Source organism: Rhopalosiphum maidis, chromosome 1 (assembly GCF_003676215.2).
Source record: "Rhopalosiphum maidis isolate BTI-1 chromosome 1, ASM367621v3, whole genome shotgun sequence".
Lineage (NCBI taxonomy): Eukaryota > Metazoa > Arthropoda > Insecta > Hemiptera > Aphididae > Rhopalosiphum > Rhopalosiphum maidis.
Genome location: NC_040877.1, coordinates 19,351,121 through 19,373,044, shown reverse-complemented (window position 1 = coordinate 19,373,044; position 21,924 = coordinate 19,351,121). Strand labels below are relative to the sequence as shown.

The window sequence follows — 21,924 nt, the reverse complement described above, 5'->3', positions numbered from 1 at the left end:
AAATTATAAAGAACACATACATATTATGATACTTTCTTGCTTAAAGTGTTGTATGGTCCTTTGAAAAGTGCTTTAAGCATATTTGACTATATTATATTCAGCACTTCATAAATAAATTAATAAATACTTTTAAAATGTACTCGACTAATTACTCAAATACTTATAAAATAAAGTATTTAAAATACCACCCAAATAGTATCTATGGAAAGAAATTTGAAATAATCTTCAATAATAATAAAAAAAAAAGATTCAATTTAATTTTAAGTATTCAGATGTGTTAGTCAAAAATTTGAATGTTGCATTTTAAAAGCATTATTTGCTCAAAATGTTAATCTATCATGTTAGTTATTTTTTAATAGATGAAAACCAAAACTGATATTTAATTCTCCATAAATGAAAAATGATTATTATAATATAATTATTTTATTACATTGAAGCATGACAATGACAGTGTGATATATTTAACAAGGGTTATAAATAAAAACAAATTATTAAAGGAATAAAAAAAAAGTATTCAATAATAAATACCATTCAAATACTTCTACTTACTAAAGACATTTTTAAAAAAAAGTTAACTTACTCACTAACATTATTAGTGATTGAAGTACAAATGTTACCAGTACCAGTAGTAATTTAATATTTACACGATTTTTGTTGGGTAATTCGTTATTAGGCACTTATTTAAAAAATAGCAATCTCACCAACTTTAATCATTCTATTATTACTCGAATTATCATATTCTATCATATGTTCACAACAAAATTTTTGAAATATTTAATTTATTTTAAGGTAATCATATATGACAAATCTGTTCACACTAATACACTACAACACCAAATATTGGTATAAAAGTTAATAACAGCTAGAATTATTAAATTTAATAATATATCATTAGTATTACTAGTATTAGATAAATGCTATTTTCATTAACTGCTTCTAGCAAAAATTGATTCAACCCACAGACCACAATTTTACTAATAGATTCCAGTACTATAAAAAAATACTCTTATAAAAATAGATGGTAGATAGAATCTTTCTGTTCAATAGCGTAGGTATTAGGTATACAATAACGTATTTTTGATTATTATAATGATTCTCATTATCATTATGTCTATGATCTGATGTAAACATATTAGGTACTACAAAATAAAATAATTACTATCAGCCTCTTAGAATAATCATGAAAATCATTTTTTATTTCTTAGTTATTTTTAATTAATTTAATGATGGGTACATAGTACATACACTGATATATCTTAAATTTGTTAAAACACTATACAGAAAATTAAATTTTTAGATAATTTTTGAACGATAAGGTTAATAAAATAAATTATATTATCCAATAGCCCAATACCAAGAGAAGCGGTTATTTGGTTGTTTCGCAATTAGAAAAATACAAAATTTATATTTCTGAAGTGATTTTATAGTTTCGAGGTAATCAACAAATCTGTATTAAACTCCTACGATGCTATTCCTTTAAAACATAAGCAGATTATCTAAGAAATCTAAAAACATTAAATAAAATACTAAGTTTATGGTAGCCAATAGGTTAGGTTAGGTAATAAGTATACATTTTAAATGATCATTCAGTCATTTAGACTAAATTCGTGACTAAACCAATAATTGATTATAGTTATAGTTTGTTTAATCATGCCTAAGTTCTAATTATTATATTAGTAATAATTTATTACCTACGTTAGGGATAAAATTCGTTGATTTCAAATTAATAAAAAAACATAAACAGATGTACTATCTACACAACAGTGGGGACTAGAAAGTACAGACAATACTGTCTAGTGACTATTGAGTAATGAGTAGTGAACTAGTGAATACTGAATAGACAATATAAGCTTAACATTTATTTTATTTAATTTTAAAAAGAAAACTTAATTCAGTTAATTTAAACGAACTAACTCGGAAACTCCAAAGCAAATTGCAGTCCGTCCTAAAGTAAGTCTATGCGTATTTCCCTCCACAAACCTCACATACCATGTGATCGGGTGGTTGGCTAGACTGCTCGACACCTACCAGGAAAATGGCGACGTCTGGCTTGACGTCATTTGCGTCGTTTTGCTTCTATTGTACGTATCTCGTACCGTGAAAGAAAAAATATTTTCATTTCTCTTGGAGATGTAACGTTTGTTGTTCTCGTGCCGTATTTTTTCTTTTCCGTATGATACGTTTCGTGCGCATCGGTCCTTGTTAGTTTGGTTTATATTGTGTTTAAAATAATTTTTCTGCACTGACGTTTTCATTTATACGATAAATTCGCGTACTTGCCGCCTAAAGAACAATTGTAATTAAATATCTCTGTCAAAATGAGTATGCCGGAATTAGGAAGCAAGATCAGCCTAATATCAAAGGCCGATATTAGGTATGAGGGTAAACTATTCACAGTCGACCCACAGGAATGCACCATTGCCTTGTCTCACGGTAATATAAATACATAATATTTTTGTGAACTCTTATTATTTAATGTAGCCAATATATTTCTCTCCTGGATGCTCTTTGTCATTGTTTTCGATAAAACTTTTAGACCTATTCCATTCTCTGCCTAACCTCTAATTACAAATATATTGATGTATAATTATGTATAAAATATTAAATCTTAGAAAGTAATGTGATGTTAAAAGGTAACTTGTACAATACGTTTCGAAAACAATTTCATTTGTTAAATTAGTATTCCGTGTTACCTCAACAGACGGTATCCTATATTTAGACACCTTATCTTAAAATATGTGAAATTTCCCGTCTTTATCTTAATTTATTTTTTTCCAGTACTTACGATTTACTTTGATTGAATCTTAATGGTTTGTTGTCCAATACTGAATTATCACATTAATAAAATCGATCTATTTATGATTATACTCATACATTTTTCCCATCGTCATTTTTCCATCTATTTTTGCATAACATTGCATTCTTAAACTAAAATTATTATATACATTATTAGCTATCTTTTTTACACCTCCTATTTATATTTAAAACTTATTAATTTTATAGTAATGAAATATTACATATTGTTCTCTAAAATTTGAGTAGTTTTAAAATACTATTCATAAATGTATATTAAAATTTAATAATTTTTAATATAACACTTAATTTTAACAAAAGGGAAAATGTCATTGGTATATTTTTTAGACTGTGTTAAGTATTTTATTTTAAACTAATTGTATAACCTGACTTGATTTGTATTATAAAAATGAAAAACCCAAATTATCACTATATTAAAGTTGCTCAGTTTTAATATATCACATACAAATCAATATTAGTATACATTTTTTAGATTTAATAATAAGTTTGTTGTCTAAGGTGGGCAATCTGTCTTTTTTTCTACATAAAGTATATTTTTGAACAGGGATAAAACTACTAACTAAATTTTCCTGTTATCTCTTAAAAACAATCTACATTTTCATTGAAATTAGTCAAACAGTTTTTAAATCTGTAAGTTACCGACATACAAACATTGTCTTTTGTTGTAAATTAATCTTGAAAAAATACTCATTTTTATGTATACTACATCACAGTACATAGAGGTTTGGCTAGTCAATACTATTTTTTTGTATTTAGTGACAAACCTTTACATAAATAAAATTAATAATTTAATGTTAATAACCCTAAAGAAAATTCACATGTGAGCCAGCCACTATAGCAGCGTACATGGGTTAAAAAGCAAAGAACAACGTTATTTGAAATTCAAGGAACATATGTTTAGAATTTTATACTAAGTGTTTTAGTAGTTTCCAAGTCTATAAGTCCTTTACAAGCATTTTATTAAGACTATAATTTTTATAATATAGATAAATACAATTTAGAATAAACCTTTGAATAATTCTTTGATTGGTATTGTATTAAAATTACTTGAATTGATTAAAAATTATTTTCACCAAATATACTGTTGGTGTATTTATCGTGTTTATTTTTTTTTAGTCCAATCTTTTGGAACAGAGGATCGACCTACAGAATTTAAGGTTCCAGCACAAAGTCAAATTTATAACTATATATTATTTCGGGGCTCTGATATTAAAGATATTAAAGTTATCACTCCTCAAATAGCTCTTAATGATCCTGCTATTGTACAGGTAATTATTTTTTAAACTAGAACTTTTTCAATGTTTACAAAATATTAAATAATTATTTTTAGCTATCAGTACCTCCAAATACTATGGGTGGCTTTAATGCTAATTATCAAACTATGGATGAACTAAGTTCTGTCAATCAGGTTGGAAACTCTTATAACCCTATGTCTGGTGTGAACTTAAATGCTGGACCATCACACAAGCAAGCAAGTGAGTCTCCTCTGATTTTAGATCCTCAACCAGTAATTCAGCAGAAACAACCGATGACTGCCCAATCTGGTATGTACACGCATACACAAATCCAAATGCTTGGGCATATTTGGCATGCTTGTACATATTGCTATTGGGTACTATTGTAAAAATCTTCCAAAGTCTATGCATGTCGATACAATTTCTGAATGCTTTTAGTAGTGACTTAAAAATATTTAAAGTTATTACACTAATTTCATAAGTCTAAAAAGATCTATATGGTGTTTAATTTTTATTTTGATCAATAGTTGAATGAATACAATGATTAATAATCTATATATATTTGATAGTTTAATATTTTTTAATTAATTAATTTGATGGTTTGTACACACTTCAAAACCATAATACTTATTACAATGAATTATTGTATTTATAATTAATAGAAACATAATACATAACTTAGAATTCTTTAACTTTATTGTTGTCGCTAAGCTTATTGTTTTGTACAATTATTATGCAAAAATTCTAAGAAATTTTTATGTAGTATGATTTATCACTTTATTAAAATGCATGATAAGGTTTTACTATTTTAGATTTCAAATGATGAATGTGTTATTTTTACAACTGCATTTTTTATTTTTGTTTATATTTACTATAGTAGAATAAATATAAAAATACTTATAATGTTGAACTTTTGGCAAGATTTCTGATGGTAAATTGGATCTAATTATTACTTTGCTTGAAGTGAGAGATGTAAAAATTAATTATTAAAATAATAATATTAAGAAAAATCAATACAATTACATAAAACTAGATAACTTTCTAAGACCTATATCAATAAATTAATTTGTTGATTACAGATTAATGTAGAATTTTTCATCACTCTTCAAACTTGGGAATTGAATTTCCTCTATATGTGTTTTTAACTAAAATTCAAAATAAATTTCAATATAATACTCCATTCTTATTTTATGAGTGATTAAAGTTAAAATGTTGATGATACTTGATATATACAATTTAAGAATTTTTGATATTATTCTTAAAATTCCCCCCGATCATGGAAATTTGAAATATTCCACATTAATTGAAAATTGATATTTTCATAATGTTTAGATTAATTTTAGGCTTTGAGTTATGATTTTGAAATGAGATTTTTTATCAACAGATATTTGTGATTATTTATAAACTAGTGTCTATCCTTTTAGCCAGACTACTAAGTTATACCATTTTTATTTTTAGATATTCTACAGATTGAAAATGTTTTCCTTAGTTGAAAACTGCTAGTAATATTAATAACCTATAGATAATATATAAGGATTTATTATTTGCATAAATAGTTCAACCTACCGTATCAATAATGGAAAATAAATTAAAATTATAAATTTATATCAATATACATTTAAAAATTGAATGTTGTAAACTGTCAGTTGCTGCTCACTATTAATTTTTATTGAATTCAAAAATTCAACACATTTATTACATTAATTATCTCAATGAGATGACTAAAACGAGTGAAGAAGACTACTGCTATACAGTAGAGCAAGTTCCTCGGTTTTTATTTCTTGTAGATATTACAAATAATAAATTATATTTATGGCTTAGAATATATCATTATTACATATAGGGTAGAAAAATTTTTAATTTTCTAGATTTGCTGAATGTCAAGTTACAAAAATTGCATTGTTAATGAATATGCTTTTTGTATTTATAGCATTGCTTTATTTAAACAAGTATAAAATAAGATATAGGTTTTAAATTTAAATTTATTTATTTTTAAACTATCATTGTATACTTTTATTTTAAAGATGTCCTGGATTTAATATCTGGTGGTTCCCGTTCATCTACACCAGCTCAGCCAAATGTATTTAATGGTCAACGTAATAGCCCAACTTTTGATCAAAGTATTCAAACCGGAAATCAACAAAGTCCTGGAAATGGAAGAGGAGGAAGGAACCAACGTAACAGATCTACATCTTCTTCTGATACTCGTAAACAAGTTAGACAACAAGGGTAAATATTGTATATCTGATTAAATTTGGATACTATTTTTTAAATGGGGATGATTCTATTTTTAAAGACAAAATTATCAAAGGAATGATCAGCAGCATTACCAACAATATCAAAGGAACGATTTTCAACATCAGGATAATAATCAACACTTTGTGAGTATTATTTTTATTTTTTTATTTTTTTTATTATGTATTTATTCATTTTAGCCTGATATTAAATATAAATTATTCTTATAGGCTAACCGTCAAGGTGGGAATAGGAATATGAACGGCCGTAATTGGAATAATCACCAAAATAATCAGCAGCAGCAACAACAACAACAACAACAACAAGTTAGAAGACAGAATCCAGTTCCAAACAATGCTACAGGAGGTCGTTCATTTTATAATAGGTCTACTGGTCTTCCAGCTCCTAGTAAAGCACAGGGACCTAGAACAAATTCATTAAAGTTTGATGAAGATTATGATTTTGATAAGGCAAATAGTGAATTTCAGGAGATTATAAAAAAACTATCAAGAACCAAAATTGGTATGTCAATCTGAATATTTAAAAATATTAAAACTCAAATTAAAAAATTTTATTTTTATCTAAAATAGTTAAGATATTTTCTTCTTGAATTATTGTTAGGTGATAAAATGTTGTGTATTCATCACAATTTAAAATATGCATATATATATATATCTTAAATTGTGGTATTGACAATTTGTTATGGTATGCTATAGTATGTGCCTTATAGATAATATTATAACCTAGCAAAAATATTTATTAATACATTCTAAGATTTAAACACATTTAAAAAAATAACTTATTTGATATAAATACCCAATTAATACAATTATTATTAGTTTGTTTTGAGCTAAATATAACGTGATCTACCAGCCTGTTTTTGGTGAACACGATTTGTAAACCGTTTAGCATTACCCAAAAGCCAAAAGACACCACAAGGAGGTGGGCTTACATGTATTTCAAAAGCATTTACTCACATATAGCTAAAAAAAATTCAAATTTAAATCACATTCACAATAAGTTTTGTTTTAGCCAATTTAGTCGTCGTTATTTAAGCATGTAGCCCCCGCGTATCTTCTAAAAAATCAATGAACAAATCTGGTTCACTCTTCCAACAATACTGATCTAAATGAGACTGAAGCATATGAAAAAATATGCCTCTCTTTTTCTTTAATATAGATATTTTTGCATCCAACTATGATCTTTCAACACACTGTATGCACACCTGTTAGAGGTCAACATAATTTTCTTAATGATAAACAGTTTTATGAATGAACCCTCTGCTGTTAAACATTCATGTAAGGGTTGAGTGAATGAGGAACCCCCTTCAAATTACCAATAAAAAACTGGATAGTAATGGGTAGATCACAGTTAAAGCACATATAAGCTACACTACACTACCACCAATATTTCTCACGACAAAGTCATTACAATTTTAAACTTAGGTACATATATATATATATATATGTATAATTAAACTTGTTACTGTTAACATAGTGTGTTGTCAAATTATCTCTTAAACTCTAACTATACTTTATTTGCAATACAGAGGAACCTCAAGTAAAATGGAACCTTGATAAGTCAAAATTTAAGAGAAAAAACTTTTTTGACTTATTGAGGTTTTAGAAAAAAAAGTAGTGACTGATTTATAAAATGTATGTATTTATACTATAGTTTTTACTTTTTACAAAGTTATAGTAAATACATTATACATATAATTACAGTGTATATTATTATTATTAATATTTTAAAATAATTAATAACTTAAACATTTGATACCACTGTACACGTGAAACCGATCAATCGCAACTGACAATACTGAATGTAGAGAAAATATACCAATTGAAAAATACAATAATAAACACCGATTAGGATAAATTATCAAAACATACAAGCATTTATATTATTTGTAGCCTTGGTAGTTAAATAAAAGAAAGATAATTATTAATTTTGACTTTGAAATCACTTTTAAGTTGTATAAATCTTTTATTTTAATCTCCAGATGATGGTTTTGATGATTCGACCGAAGAAGTTACTATAATTAATGGAGCATCATCTGTAAATGGTGATTCGTTACTCCATTTAAATGATGGAGAACAAGTGCATGTAAAAAAAAATCATCGTATTGAAAGTGGAAATGAAATCGGTGTTGTAGAAAATGAAAACGAAGGAGATGATGATCAAAAAACATTTTATGACAAATCCAAATCGTTCTTTGACTCAATTAGCTGTGAAGCAGTTGAAAGAAGCAAAGGGTAACTATAATTTATTTAAAACATTACAACTTATTATAATAAATTATTATTTTTATTTTATAGACATTCACAAAGGACTGATTGGCGTACGGAACGTAAATTAAATTCAGAAACATTTGGTGTAGCAATGGCAAGGCGTGGTCAATACCACCGTGGTCGTGGAGGCTATTATAACAATAATAATACTAATTACCGCACTAATCCTAACTCCTACAATAATGGTAATAATTACAATAACAACCGTCAAGGAGTAAATTATAACTACCGTCAACAATCGAATAATGGATACATGCGTAATAATCCTGGTAACCGTGGCTATAACTACAGACCAAGATCAACCAACAAACAAGATCAACGCCAACCAAATGCAGTATCTCCTCAACGAGTAGCAGGTTAATATCAATTTTAAATCAAATTTAGCTATTTGAATCTTACTTTACTGATATTAGAAAATTTAATTTTTTTTTTTTTACAGTAGCCTGAACATTTGCAGTCTAAATTTCAATATTGCTGTAAATTTAACTTCATAAAAACAAAAAAAAAAACACAAAAAAAAGTTTAAAAAAAATTATTTCCCATGGAAAAATTACTTTGTATATAGTTTACATTTCTTCTCTTTATAAACCCATGATTTTAATTGTTGCCGTGCATAATTTGTGATGTATTCAATTGGTAATTTGGTATATTTTGTTAAATGATACCCGGTTGAGCGGAAGTTTTTGGCCGCATGCACATTTAAAACTCTGGGACTTAAGTCATCATATTCCTAAGTATATTTAATTTTTAATTTTTGAAAGAACATAATTATTATTAATTTAAAATTAACTTTCCCAGACTGTTCTTTATCTTTAGTTTTAGTTCTGTTTAGACAATTTTTTTTTTTAATCAATTCTTTTTTGACGGCTGTTTTTAAAAATATAATAATTTATGGTTTATTCTTCATTCATTTCATAGTTTCTACATAAGGTTTTTTTCATTAAGGTGATCGGTTTCATCAATAAATAAATATCAAAAACCAGATTCTAGGTATAGAACCCAAATTTGTAAGAAACTATATTAACTAGATGTAAAAATTTGTTAAAACTTTAGCCTATGTAAGAAAAGATACAAAGATACTAAAATTTAAATAAAAAAATGTGATTTTGTTTGTTTAAATTAAACAAATAACACAAATATATATAATATATATATGTATTAGATTATATCATTTAAAAAAAAAATAAATGTACATTTTTTTTTTACCATTATTTGTTTGTTTTTTTTTCAACATATTTTATATAGTAATTATTTATATAATCCAGTAGATAATAGTGAAATTCAGTATGACACCCACATGTCAATGAATTACGAAAAACGAAATATATTCTTGTATGCAAAACTACTAAAAGCTGTAGTAAATTAAACATACTTCTTGATGTTTGAAATTCCAAAAAAAAAACGGTTGAATTTATAATCTTCTAGGCTATGCTCTTAAGGAATCACTTTTTTGATTTAAAATCAGACATGCTTACAATAAATACAAATATAATGCAATTTTTGAAAAGAATATCTTAACCTTAAAGTCATTTATATTCAAAAATTGACTTCCTAAAAAGCCTTTATACTTTGTCAACGAATTCATCCATGTATTAAAAATTTAAATCGGACAATCTGAAGTATGTGTAATTTGCCACCGTTTATTGGTCTAAAACATATTATAAATACGCGTCCTGCAAACCCCTTAATCTTATTAATTTTAGTCTTGCATATATTCTTGACATGGTAATGATATGTCATTGTCCTGACACTAATGAAGTACGAATATTGTTTCAAATAATTTTTTCATTGCTCAGTTAAAAATTATGATATATTTCATTAAAATGTCTGTTTCCTTTTTTTCTTGTCTTGTCTAATGTGTATCAGAATATACAAACTTGGCGAATTCAGTATTTTACGTTCAATGCAATGCCTGATTAAGGTAGAGGAGGCAATTTTTTAATGGCTAATATAAAAGTTTCTTAATGTATTATAATAATTTTAGCATGAATTATTATTGAAACAAGTGGTAACAAAATAATATTAATATATTACATTGTCAATTATTGATTTATCACGTCAAGACCATTCTATTGGAGAGCTCGGATAACTGTCACATTTCTTTTTTCATTATTATCGTATTATTTTCGATTTTAATATGTTTACAGCAGTATACACGTCACATAATCTTGTTTGTAACTTTATAGTTGTGTATAACCAATAAATTATTAAATTTGATAATAGTCCCCAGAGGCTTAGTTTTAATTTTTCTTATTCTTGGTATTTCCGTAATCTTAATAGAAATGTGTGCTACGCAATTAATCTTTTAAATTTAATAAAATAATATAGAGCATTTATTATTATAGATTCTTCATAATATATAAGTATATAATATAGATAGCAGGTTCATAGCTCTATATACATACTCGACACTTGTACGTGTCTATGTTAGTCGGTAGTATAATATGTTTTATGTTTTTAATATTTTTTTTAACAATATACAATTTTATAGAAATACGGCCCCTAGCTCGCCTCTGATAGTCTCAAATGATTTATTTATACACAACCAAGCAATTGTTTTTAATTTTTATTATTCGATTCTCGTAGACCGTACTACCGTAGTCAGTATTGTCAAGTCATTATCCACTCAATCACTGAAAAACAAACGTGCATAATTTATTTAATAAATATGACAGAAAAGCGAATTAAGTTAATTAGCGCTGAATTTCGCAATAGAGCTGAGAAAAAAAATAAAAACAAACTATTTATCAAATACATACAATTCAGTTTTTTCAAAAATGTAAAAACTAACGTACATAATAATACATTTATAATTATAACAAAATAATAATTACCTAAACAGTACTTACTCTATATTCTTAAATAATAAAAAAAGAATTAAGTATATATATATATTATTTAATAAACAATAATGAAAAGTATTAATTATAAAGTCGCAATTGATATTTATAAAAAGGTTTTTAAAACTAGTTGTTAATAACCTAATTTGTAATACTATTAAAAGACTACGATTCTATAATTTCTATACTATTTATTACATTAAATTTTTTTATTCATTGTTTATTTAATATAAATGGTGGAAGAACATTATTTGACATGCAATATCTTTTGTTCTATTCTATGTATTATACATATTAATGATTTAAATAATTTTAACACTTTTTATTCAAATATTTATTTATTTTATGATGGTTTTAAGTTTTAACCTATAATGGTACAAAGATTGTAAAGGGTAACATTTTAAAATCTTCCTTTAGGCGGCATATTCGTTACCGAAACTGGTTTAATTTATCCATTCATAAACCTCTTAAATTTTTTTGTTTTGTTCATCAACAAAATAAGGTTTGGTAAATTTTAGCAATAATTTTTGTGTATATTAAAATTAATAGTCCTAAACTTTGTGTAATATTTACAATATATTATAGGTAGCGTTTTACCTTATACAATATAATAAATTTACCTATTAGGTGTTCATGTTCGACTGTTTTTCCATCGGAAACATACCATTTATATTGAGAAAAATTCTAATTGCAATGTAAATAAGTTCACGTCCACGTACATTTCAGAAGTCGAGCGCTACCAGCCGCATAAACATTAAAAATATTACACTAAGCAAATTAAGCAAATTATAAACATAAAAATGTCGGGAAATCGAAACCAGCTGTTAGTTGTTGTTTTAAATGTTCTAATAGTTATACTAAATGGCCATACTAAGTAAAATAAACGATCACAACCAGCCAAATATTTTAAATAACGAATAAAAGTTAAAGTAAAAGACTTCGGGTCGTCATCGGCTTGTAGCGTCCGACATCAAATGACGACTACTTAGCTGCGTGTCATCATCGGAGCTGAACGTGTTAGGAAATTTAATACACGAATTTTTTTTTTTTTTGAAAAACTGGAGAAGTTTTGTATAATGCATTTCAATTTTCAAATTCTATAAATAGCATAGATAACATAAGCGCAATTTGAGGAAGATTAACTCCTCAAAATGATTTGTATAATATATATTCCCTTCTACTAATATCTTTCGGAGCATACACACAATACATACATGCAAATTATATTAATAGTCCCCCAAATTTAAAACTCAAATTGCACCTATAATAGATAATAAGAAATACAAACTAAAATATTTTAAAAATTACATATCCAATCTATTATTAATATATGATGATGAATATATTTTCAAGTGTAGGTTAGGTACTTTTACTATTGTTTGTGTTTGAATTCTGACAAAACAAAATCGATATCGATAACTTACTATAATTATTATAGTTTACACGTATACATACACTATACGCATTTCCAGTTTTTCTGTAATCATCACAGTATAATATGTATATTTTGTACCCTTGCAGATCCAAGGGGCCATGCCTCCGCTCCCCATAGACTGCCACACAGGCAAATTTTAGGATGTCAGTTTTAGGCAGCCGATAAAATACAATACGCACATGGTATTGCCCCCCTCCCCGTAAATTTAGTCTGGATCCGCGCCTGTTTTGTACTCGTCGATCTTTTTAACAGAGTACCTCCAACTAGATCCCAATTTTCAACTAAAAACCGATCTTTTACTTAGTATTTTTACTATTTTAAGTAGTAACAGAAAACCAATATAATTATTGCTTGCTTAGAATCTAAAATAGGTGTATACAGTATACATATATATATAATATGACAATATATAGGCATTATAAGTATATTTCATTGATTTTTTTTTTAATTTGAAACGGAATGGTTTTAAAAATATTATAGAAATAAGCTTACAAAAATTAATATTTATTAGACATATAACATAACGTTCTGCGAGGTTAGTGGTTATTGCGGTTACTAAACACAATAAATGAAATGTAGGTATTATCTTGGGTGTGTCATTCAGTCATGTAGGAACTTACGATTCTCTGTATCTTCCATCTTCATGTCCTCTTTTTTTTTAAAGCTGCTAAAATTCAAACACATCAATGTAGACGCTAAATTCATACATAAATTTATGTATGAATTTTATGTCTTCCAGAATGTACCACTCATAAAAATAAAATTAAAAAATGTTGAAAATCTGCCTCCGGTTATAGATTTCTGTATTTAAAAATTTCATTTAAGTCTAATTCATTACTTTTTTTATTCCGCAGAATCTATTATATAGCTTTGCTGTAAAAATACCTAGTCAAATTACGCCACTGTATTAAAGTACATTTAAGTTATTAACACAGTTCAAATTATGTAGTATTTTTTATCTAAATTATAATACGTTTTGATAGTTATACCTACACATAACATTATATTACAAGGCCTTAACTGAAAAAAAAATTCGGAGGTCCAACATTTTTTACTTTCTTGATTTTTAATCAAGTAAGTATGGTAATTGAAATGAAAAAAGTCCGAATTTTCAAAACTTCAAGAATTTGTGTTAAATAGGAAAATGATAAAAATGTAACTCAGTTGTAATGAGTAGGTGGATAATTAGGCTAGTTTTAACATAAAATATTAATGAGAGAGATCCAATATCACACCCAAGCGGTTTAAGGATTTGAATCCACAAAAACTTCGGAGTGAACAGTCCCAAAATTTCTATTTTTTAACTTTTCTCCAAAACTATTATAGCTAAAAAGTTGGTTGATAGCTCATTAAAAACGGATTATCAAGTAAATACAAAATGTGAGATTAAAAATTTTCAAAAAAAAATTATTTAATTTTTCACAGTTAAAAAAATAGTTATTTTTTGCTATATTTTCATTTAGCGTGGTAGATTACCGAAACTGGAGAACAGATTTTGTTGTTTGGGATCTTGTTAGATTTACATTTTCTAGGAGAAGTGCTGTGAAGATTTTCAGATCTTTATCTTCAATCGTTAACTCATTACAAAGCTATAGTTGAAAAACAAAATAAACGCCTAATAAAATGTGTTTTAATATTTTTTGAAGCTCTGTAGTGAATTAACTATATTATAAAGTTCTGAAAATCTTCTCTGCACTTCTCCTAGAAAATGTGAATCTAACAAGATCCCATACAACAAAATCCGTTCTCTGGTTTCGGAGATCTATCTCACTAAATGAAAATGAAAATAAAATACATTATACATATTGCATAAAATTAATAAATTTATAAAAATTGAAAATCAAGAAACTTAACATGCTGATCTCTGACTTGGCAAACGTTTTTTAAATATAAATGCTGAAAATGTATAGTCAATAAACTATATTCATCACTAAAATATTTCTACTTTTAAAAATTTAGGGGGGTCCAAAATAAAAAAAATATACATATTGTAATGATTATTATAATTCAAGCATCTATATACTTAGAGCTTTATATTGGTTGAATTTTAAATTAAATGTTTATTATAAAATTTAAAAGGATGTATTACCCAAAGCCAAACGAATAACACAACGGCCGAAAGAACAGTGGCGTGTTTACAGGGTAGGCCGACTAGACCTGGGTGCTGGGTCTGTCCAATTTTTATTTGACTGTTTGGTTATTTTTATTACAAATAAAAATGTTATTGTTAATATTTATTATTATACCCATGTCCCATGTGATTATTTTATGTTGGTCACCCCACTGCGAGAGAATGCGCTGTTAGGTGTTTAATTTTATCTATAGAACCGTACAAGAATATAGAGTCCAATTTTTGATATTTTTTTCAAACGTCCAATATTTCAAAATTAATTTTGTGTTTTTTTTTACTTTTTATTGTTTTAAATATTTGAATAATTAATAAAAGATATCGAAAATTCGACTATACGTTTCTAGATAAAATTCCCCTCTACAATTTTCATAATAATTAATAGCTATTTTTCATGTTAAACCCTTCAGTAAGCCATAGGTATTATTGGAAGTACGAAAACATGTTTTTAGAGCATATTTTCTGGGGTGACACGTCCTCTTAATGGTGAAATTTCTTTTTCAAGTATTCTAATTTTAAATATTTTTTTTCTGTATGTTTTTTGTAGTAATAATGCTAATGATGCTATTAATTAAAACATTTATTGATTTGAAATGATTTTAAAACGTCAATGAATTAGAAAATTCGTAATGGATAACTAGAATAAAAATATGAATTAAATTTCTAGTGAAAAGCTTCTTCACATGCATTTGTTTTTTTGTTGCCAAACTATTTAAACATTCAAACCAAACACGAGGGGGAAATTTATGGCTTTAAGAAATATGTATAGTAGTTATCTAATAATTAATATAGTAATATATAGTCTGTAATAACAGTGGCGTATCTAGGATTTTTTTATGGTGGGTGCTTTATTTTGTTAATAATAATAGTCCTAAAGTACTTATTATGTACAATTTGGGAAAAAAATTAATAATTTGGTACTTAAACATAATTAAGCAATATAAAAGTTATAAACAATTTAACATATTTTATTTTTTTTAAATTGGCGAATTATTAGTAAATTTTAATAAAAATACGCGGAACGGGGGGTGCTTCAGCTCCCAAGAACCCTCCTAAATCCGCCACTGTGTAATAATAATGTCCAATTTAGCCAGTGCCAATGTGCCATAATATGTATGCAAGGACTAATGCCTAATGGGACAATTGCACTGGGCCAACCGACTTCAACAATATAAAATTAATTGTTTACCTTTTTATCATACTTAGTAAAACAAAATAGATATGGATATTATTTAAATATTTTGGTGGGTTATAAAGTATAATGGCTTTTTTCCAAAAACAACAGCCTTAAAGCTAAAATCAATTAGTATACTAGTCATACTCGATTTGATTGTTTTTATAATTATTTATTATTAAATAAGTAGTTAATTATTACTACTACTAAATATTATAATAAATGTTATTTAATAAGTAAAAAAATATATTTCCTTCTTTATGTGTAAGGGGCCCCATAATGCATTCCGCCCAGAGGCCACCACATACCTAAATCCGCCTCTGATTATTATATAATAAATTAATAACAATATTATTATTGTTTAAATAAGACGCACAACATGTCAACATAGCTAACGGTAGTCGTTATAGTGTCAAGAGTGAATATTGAATAACCGTCAACCTGACAACCTGTGCAGTCTGGCACGTCGGTGGTTGGTCCCGACCCTTGCAACAGTAATAATGAATAATAACCTACATGACGAGCTGTCGACACTCGCCACTAGGTCGCTGACGGCACGGCTATCTGACGGTCAAGGTCGCGGTATTGTTATCATCGCTGATAACAAAACAGCGTCGTGGGGAAACGACGACGATGACTACAGCGAGCTGCTCTCGCGAGTCGGGACGTAACAACGTACACTCTTTCCGTTTTATTATAGTAACAGACAATCTCCAATGTTGTGATTGTATTAATACGCACTAATATCTTCCCCACCTATGACGACGGTCAACGAAAAAAATGGTAAGCCGCGACGACATTGGATCTGCAGCGAATCGCCGCCACCGCCGTAATTATAATCGTCGTCGACCTGCAAGTCTTATTACTACTACTACTACTACTACTACTACTACTACTACTACTACTAAAACTACTAGTATTGTTACTTTTACTGTAACCACTACAAGTAGCAGTTGTACTAGTTTTACCGCTCGCACGACCACTGGCTCGCGATAGTAGTATAATGCACGCAGTCCGAGGACGTTCGGTTTACGGCGCTCTACGGTCGGTTCTTATCATCGCCGTCGACGACACAAGTGCTGACGCGTAACATTCAAAAACGAGGTGTTAATGATCACGTCGATCTCCACGACCGGTTTTTCGTTTTCGTCCGACCATGTACTGCGTTTTCCCGTCCGCCGCTGCACCAGTGTACTGCACAGACCAAGAGCGTCGGTGCCTCGCGTGAACACCGTCCGTCCATTAGGGGCTCAAAGCGATTGATTTCAGCCGAGCAGTCATTTCTCATGGACAAGCGAAAATGGGCGATTTAACGTAAGCGTAGGGTACGACTATAATAATACGACCATTCGAACTTAACATTGTTTCTTTTTGTTCCACTAGATTCTACACTGTGACCTACAACGTTGCCACTAGATCTCCAAGACAACCTCTAGACGATTTGTTACAATGGAACGGTCGCACCGAACATCAACTACCAGACTTTTGTTTATTTGGGTGAGTTTTTTTTTGTTGTTTTGTTGATGTAATTATTCTTGATCGTACCTATTTCCATCTTGTTTTAAATAATATGGTGTAGCCATCCCGTTGTTTTTGTTATTTCTGAATTTCAGCACTACTGTGCTTTGGTACAGCGGTTCACAACCGTTTTAGTTGTGCGGACCACCAATTTTGTAAAAAAATCTTTGAGGCCCACTAAAGACTAATAGTACAACTATATATAGGTGGCCTATGGGTTGGAAACCGCTGCTCTAATATTGAAAAAAATAAAAATGTAATCTCACATCATACTCTGATTAGTTACGTGTAAATATTACCATGAATGTATAAAAATAAATAACAATTAATAGATACCATAAAAATTCAGTTTTAGTCAAAACTGTGACATTAAGAACTAATAAAAAATTATCTGTATAATTATTATAATCAGTTAATTGCTTATTATTGGTTTTTAAATTTATTGTAATTCATGATTTTATAATTTATAAACTTTCTACATACATTATATTGTATTATCCAGTTAATTATTTGTTATCTGACAAAAAAAAGAATATAGTTATAGTTTAACATTTTATATGCAACAAATATTTGATATTTTGTTTGGTCTAATAATTTTATTGATAAAAGTATATGTTTATAAAATACAAAATTGAACAATGTTCCCCACTTGTTTACTTGAATGTCTATGTTTAGTTTTTATAATATTAAATTATATATTATTATTTTATACTATTTTCCTTTTGTTCAATGATGACAATTAAATACATTTTCGTGACTGTTGTTATTGTAAAAGATTTTTTTATGTGCATGCATTAAACACTGATTCATAATCATAATGCAACTATAAATTAAAACTTAAGTTATGACCTTCAGAATTCAGTATAGGTATAAGCACTTGAATTGTTATTTATTTAATCATAGATAGTTTATTATTATGTTGATTTAAAAATATTTCTTTTAGATTATAATTTAAATTAATATATAATGTATTATAATAGGTATTTTTTTCTATTTACAAAAATACAATAGCTTATTATACTTATAATTCACTTAAAAGTTTATATTATTTATCAAAATAAGGGCTCCTATATTTTTATTGCTGCATATTAACTACTGACAAAAACTATAAAAAAATAAAACTAATTATTTTAAACCTTTAACACATAATATTTTCAGTGTAAGCTATTTATGACTTGATGAATAAAGAATTAAAGAATATCTATAAGATATTGCCAAATATGTTGTTTTTATCATTTATTATTATTATTTAACTCTTCTGATCAAAATTTTATTTACAATCCACTTGGATTTATGTTTACTGTATGCCTGTGTATGAGATAGCAATAATAGCATTTAGCCTAATGAAGCATATCCTAAAAACTAAATGACGATAAAAAGAACTCGAGAGCTTTGAAATGTTTTGATATCTAATATTTTCGAATTCTTTTATATCAACTATAATAAGTATTAAAAAAATGTATATAACCTATATTAATATATAATAAGGAAAATTAATTTCTTATATAATATTTTTTGTTGGATTGCTATTAAAGGTATTAAACATTCTGTGTAACTTACATGGATACTCCTCAATAATCATTGATTACATAATGAAATATTTCATAAATAATGTAGTATGAATTCATTTACTCAATTTACTAATTTTTACTAAAAGATAATTAAATCAATAAATCTTTTTAAACACAATTTAGTTTTCTTATGAAAAAATAACACAAAATAAGTAGTTAAAAAATATTACCATTAATATTTTATTTAAATTAGCTCCATTAAAACATCAGACATTATTTTAAAACAAAAGGTAGCGATTGATTTATTATCTTTAATATTTATATTAAAGGTTTCAAGAAATCAAGGCTCAACCTCAAAACTTATTACTCGATGCGGTATTTGATGACTCATGGACAGCAGCTCTAAGGTTTAATTAAAATTTTTATTTTTACTGAAAATTATTATTGTTAAATTATTATTTTTTAGAGATGTTTTAAGTGGCTATAATTATGTAAAAATACGCACTGTAAAAATGGTTGGACTGCTGCTAAATGTATTTTGTAAACGAAAACATGTATCTCTTTTAAAAGAAATGCAAACTTCAGAAACGCGTACTGGATTTTTGGGCCTTTGGGTAAAATTTTTGTTTTAATATTATTTTGTAAATTTTTTTTTTAACTTTTTTAATTTTTAGGGAAATAAAGGTGCTGTTAGTTTTAGTTTTAAAATTTACGGAGCAACAATATGCTGTGTTAACTGTCACTTTGCTGCACATGAAGAATATTTGAAACATAGAATAAATGATTATCACACAATCATTGAAAGTCAATATTTTGGTTCATCAAAAAAAACGATTTTAAATCATGAGTATGTAAATTACTTTTTTTCAATAACCAATTTTAGCATAATTGTGTTTATTTTATGTATACTGTATGGAATGTTTAAAATATTTTAGTATTTATAAGAAATAATTAAATTTGACTTAAACATTTAATTATGTTATATATATGGGTTATGCCAAACATTTTTAAGTGAATTTGAGAAAAAATGTTTATAAAAACATATATTTTTTAACTGATAAATAGGTATTAACATTTAAATTACACTGTTAAAGAATTACTTTACTTATTTCAAATATTTAAGAATTTATTTTTATTTATGTATTTACTTTTGTTTAGCTATGTCTTTTGGTTTGGCGATCTAAACTTTCGTTTAGACAATAGTAAATTGAAGTCAGCTGAAGAAATTGCTGGCCAAGTTAATAATATAAATTCATCACTAAGAAATGCAACAACATTAACTGATATTTGGGCACAAGATGAGTTAAGTTCAGTCATGGAAAAGTCAAAAGCTTTTAAAGGATTTTTTGAACATTTGCCAATGTTTCCACCAACCTATCGATATATATTTGGTTCAAGCAGTTATGATCTCAAGTATGTTATTCCTGTCTAAGTGAATAAATATGAATGTATTTATTATATCAAGAGTTGATTTAGGAGAAGACCAGCATGGACAGATCGTATTTTATACAAAACTATCAATCCATCAAATAAAAAATGTGTACTAGAGGTACTATCGTATAAGTTTATTGAGTCAATACAATTAAGTGACCATAGACCAGTTTATAGTGAAGCCAGTGTTCAAGTAATAAAACTTAAACATCTTTATCAAACAGTTTTTTCATACTGAATCATTTTTATAGATATGTAGTGATGGACATTTCAATAAAGTTGACCAACCTGTAATTTTCCAACCAATTAACACATGGCAATTAGAAACAGAAAATGAAATTAATTTGCAAATAAAAGAATACATTCCTTGGGCTAACGATTGGATAGGTGTATTTAAAGTAAGTAAATTTATTTATAATTTAAAATAATTATTTATATCTTGATCTATATTTTTTTTTTTTTCAGGAAAATTATACTAGTCTTGATGACTATTTATCGTATGTTTATTTACCTTTAGAGACTATTGAACGTGAAGAAGAATCTAATGATGAGTATAGAAGATTTGATAACATGACATCTATATGTAGGGTAAAATTCCTTCCTGAAGTATTTTCAGATGGTTCTAAAAGAGTATGTTTGAAATTTTCTGAAACTTTAGTGCTGAATCCGGGCAGTTATAGACTAATATATTTTAGTAGCACTAATAATTCAGTGCTCGGAGTATCAAATCCATTTTTTGCTACCAAACAAACATGCGAGTTAAATACATCTCACGAATTCGGTTGGTAGAATTTCGATAATCCCCAACTGTCATATCATTAGTATATTATGTATTTAATTAGAAGGGGACTTTTTTTATATTTGTTAAACATGTGTATTAGTTATGTTTTGAATTTATATTGTATGTTTCTGTAACAAAAATGTGTTTATTATTTGCTCATATTAGTACTTAGAAAATTATCTGTGATTGAGGTTGTAGCTATGCATGATGATTTATACAGCACTGGTTTTTAGATATAAAACAATTATTGAAATAACTGTTTAGCTAAATGCTATGTCAAGCTTTCGGTATATTATCAATAATCCACCTTAAGTTAAAATGGCTGATAATGTTAAATATAAGATATTTAAATTTTGATATTTTACTATTTTAGTTTATATTGTACTTTTATTTTCAATATATTGTAAACCATTTTTTATACCGTTATATGACATACGTTTCTTGACTCAAGTTTTTTTCAAATCTATTGTTAAATGCTAAAATAAAATATTTATTATAAGACACAAATTGATATTATTTTATTTTATTTTT

At 27.0% G+C, this 21,924-nt stretch overlaps 2 protein-coding genes across 4 annotated transcripts; both read left to right on the top strand.

Annotated features, from left to right (window-relative positions):
* Nucleotides 1-2,051: 2,051 nt before the first annotated feature.
* LOC113547864 (protein LSM14 homolog B-B) lies at nucleotides 2,052-9,725 on the top strand. Of its 3 annotated transcripts, none has more exons than XM_026948412.1 (9): nucleotides 2,052-2,433; nucleotides 3,931-4,082; nucleotides 4,145-4,289; nucleotides 6,074-6,278; nucleotides 6,346-6,430; nucleotides 6,515-6,806; nucleotides 8,287-8,539; nucleotides 8,603-8,931; nucleotides 9,015-9,725. In XM_026948412.1, exons 1-9 carry the CDS (start codon nucleotides 2,319-2,321, stop codon nucleotides 9,020-9,022), a joined length of 1,584 nt encoding a protein of 527 aa, XP_026804213.1. In that variant the 5' UTR covers nucleotides 2,052-2,318; the 3' UTR covers nucleotides 9,023-9,725. The 3 variants fall into 3 exon arrangements, with proteins under 3 accessions (XP_026804213.1, XP_026804212.1, XP_026804210.1); XM_026948411.1 differs by having other exon boundaries at nucleotides 4,145-4,358; nucleotides 9,018-9,725; XM_026948409.1 differs by having other exon boundaries at nucleotides 4,145-4,358.
* A 7,071-nt stretch (nucleotides 9,726-16,796) lies between these two features.
* Nucleotides 16,797-21,760, top strand: LOC113556260 (inositol polyphosphate 5-phosphatase K-like). Its single transcript, XM_026961108.1, has 9 exons — nucleotides 16,797-17,466; nucleotides 17,536-17,649; nucleotides 19,511-19,588; nucleotides 19,648-19,795; nucleotides 19,856-20,028; nucleotides 20,340-20,594; nucleotides 20,658-20,805; nucleotides 20,864-21,010; nucleotides 21,078-21,760. Exons 1-9 carry the CDS (start codon nucleotides 17,453-17,455, stop codon nucleotides 21,399-21,401), a joined length of 1,401 nt encoding a protein of 466 aa, XP_026816909.1. The 5' UTR covers nucleotides 16,797-17,452; the 3' UTR covers nucleotides 21,402-21,760.
* Nucleotides 21,761-21,924: the final 164 nt, after the last annotated feature.

What these genes read in the sequence shown, in the direction of transcription:
- LOC113556260 (XM_026961108.1), top strand. An exon ending in AAAACGATTTTAAATCATGA is followed by an intron (nt 20,029 to 20,339) that starts GTATGTAAATTA and finishes ACTTTTGTTTAG; the next exon opens with CTATGTCTTTTGGTTTGGCG. An exon ending in ATAGTGAAGCCAGTGTTCAA is followed by an intron (nt 20,806 to 20,863) that starts GTAATAAAACTT and finishes TCATTTTTATAG; the next exon opens with ATATGTAGTGATGGACATTT.
- LOC113547864 (XM_026948409.1), top strand. Translation starts at nt 2,319, where the DNA reads ATGAGTATGCCGGAATTAGGAAGCAAGATCAGCCTAATATCAAAGGCC. An exon ending in CACCATTGCCTTGTCTCACG is followed by an intron (nt 2,434 to 3,930) that starts GTAATATAAATA and finishes ATTTTTTTTTAG; the next exon opens with TCCAATCTTTTGGAACAGAG. An exon ending in ACCGATGACTGCCCAATCTG is followed by an intron (nt 4,359 to 6,073) that starts GTATGTACACGC and finishes TTTATTTTAAAG; the next exon opens with ATGTCCTGGATTTAATATCT.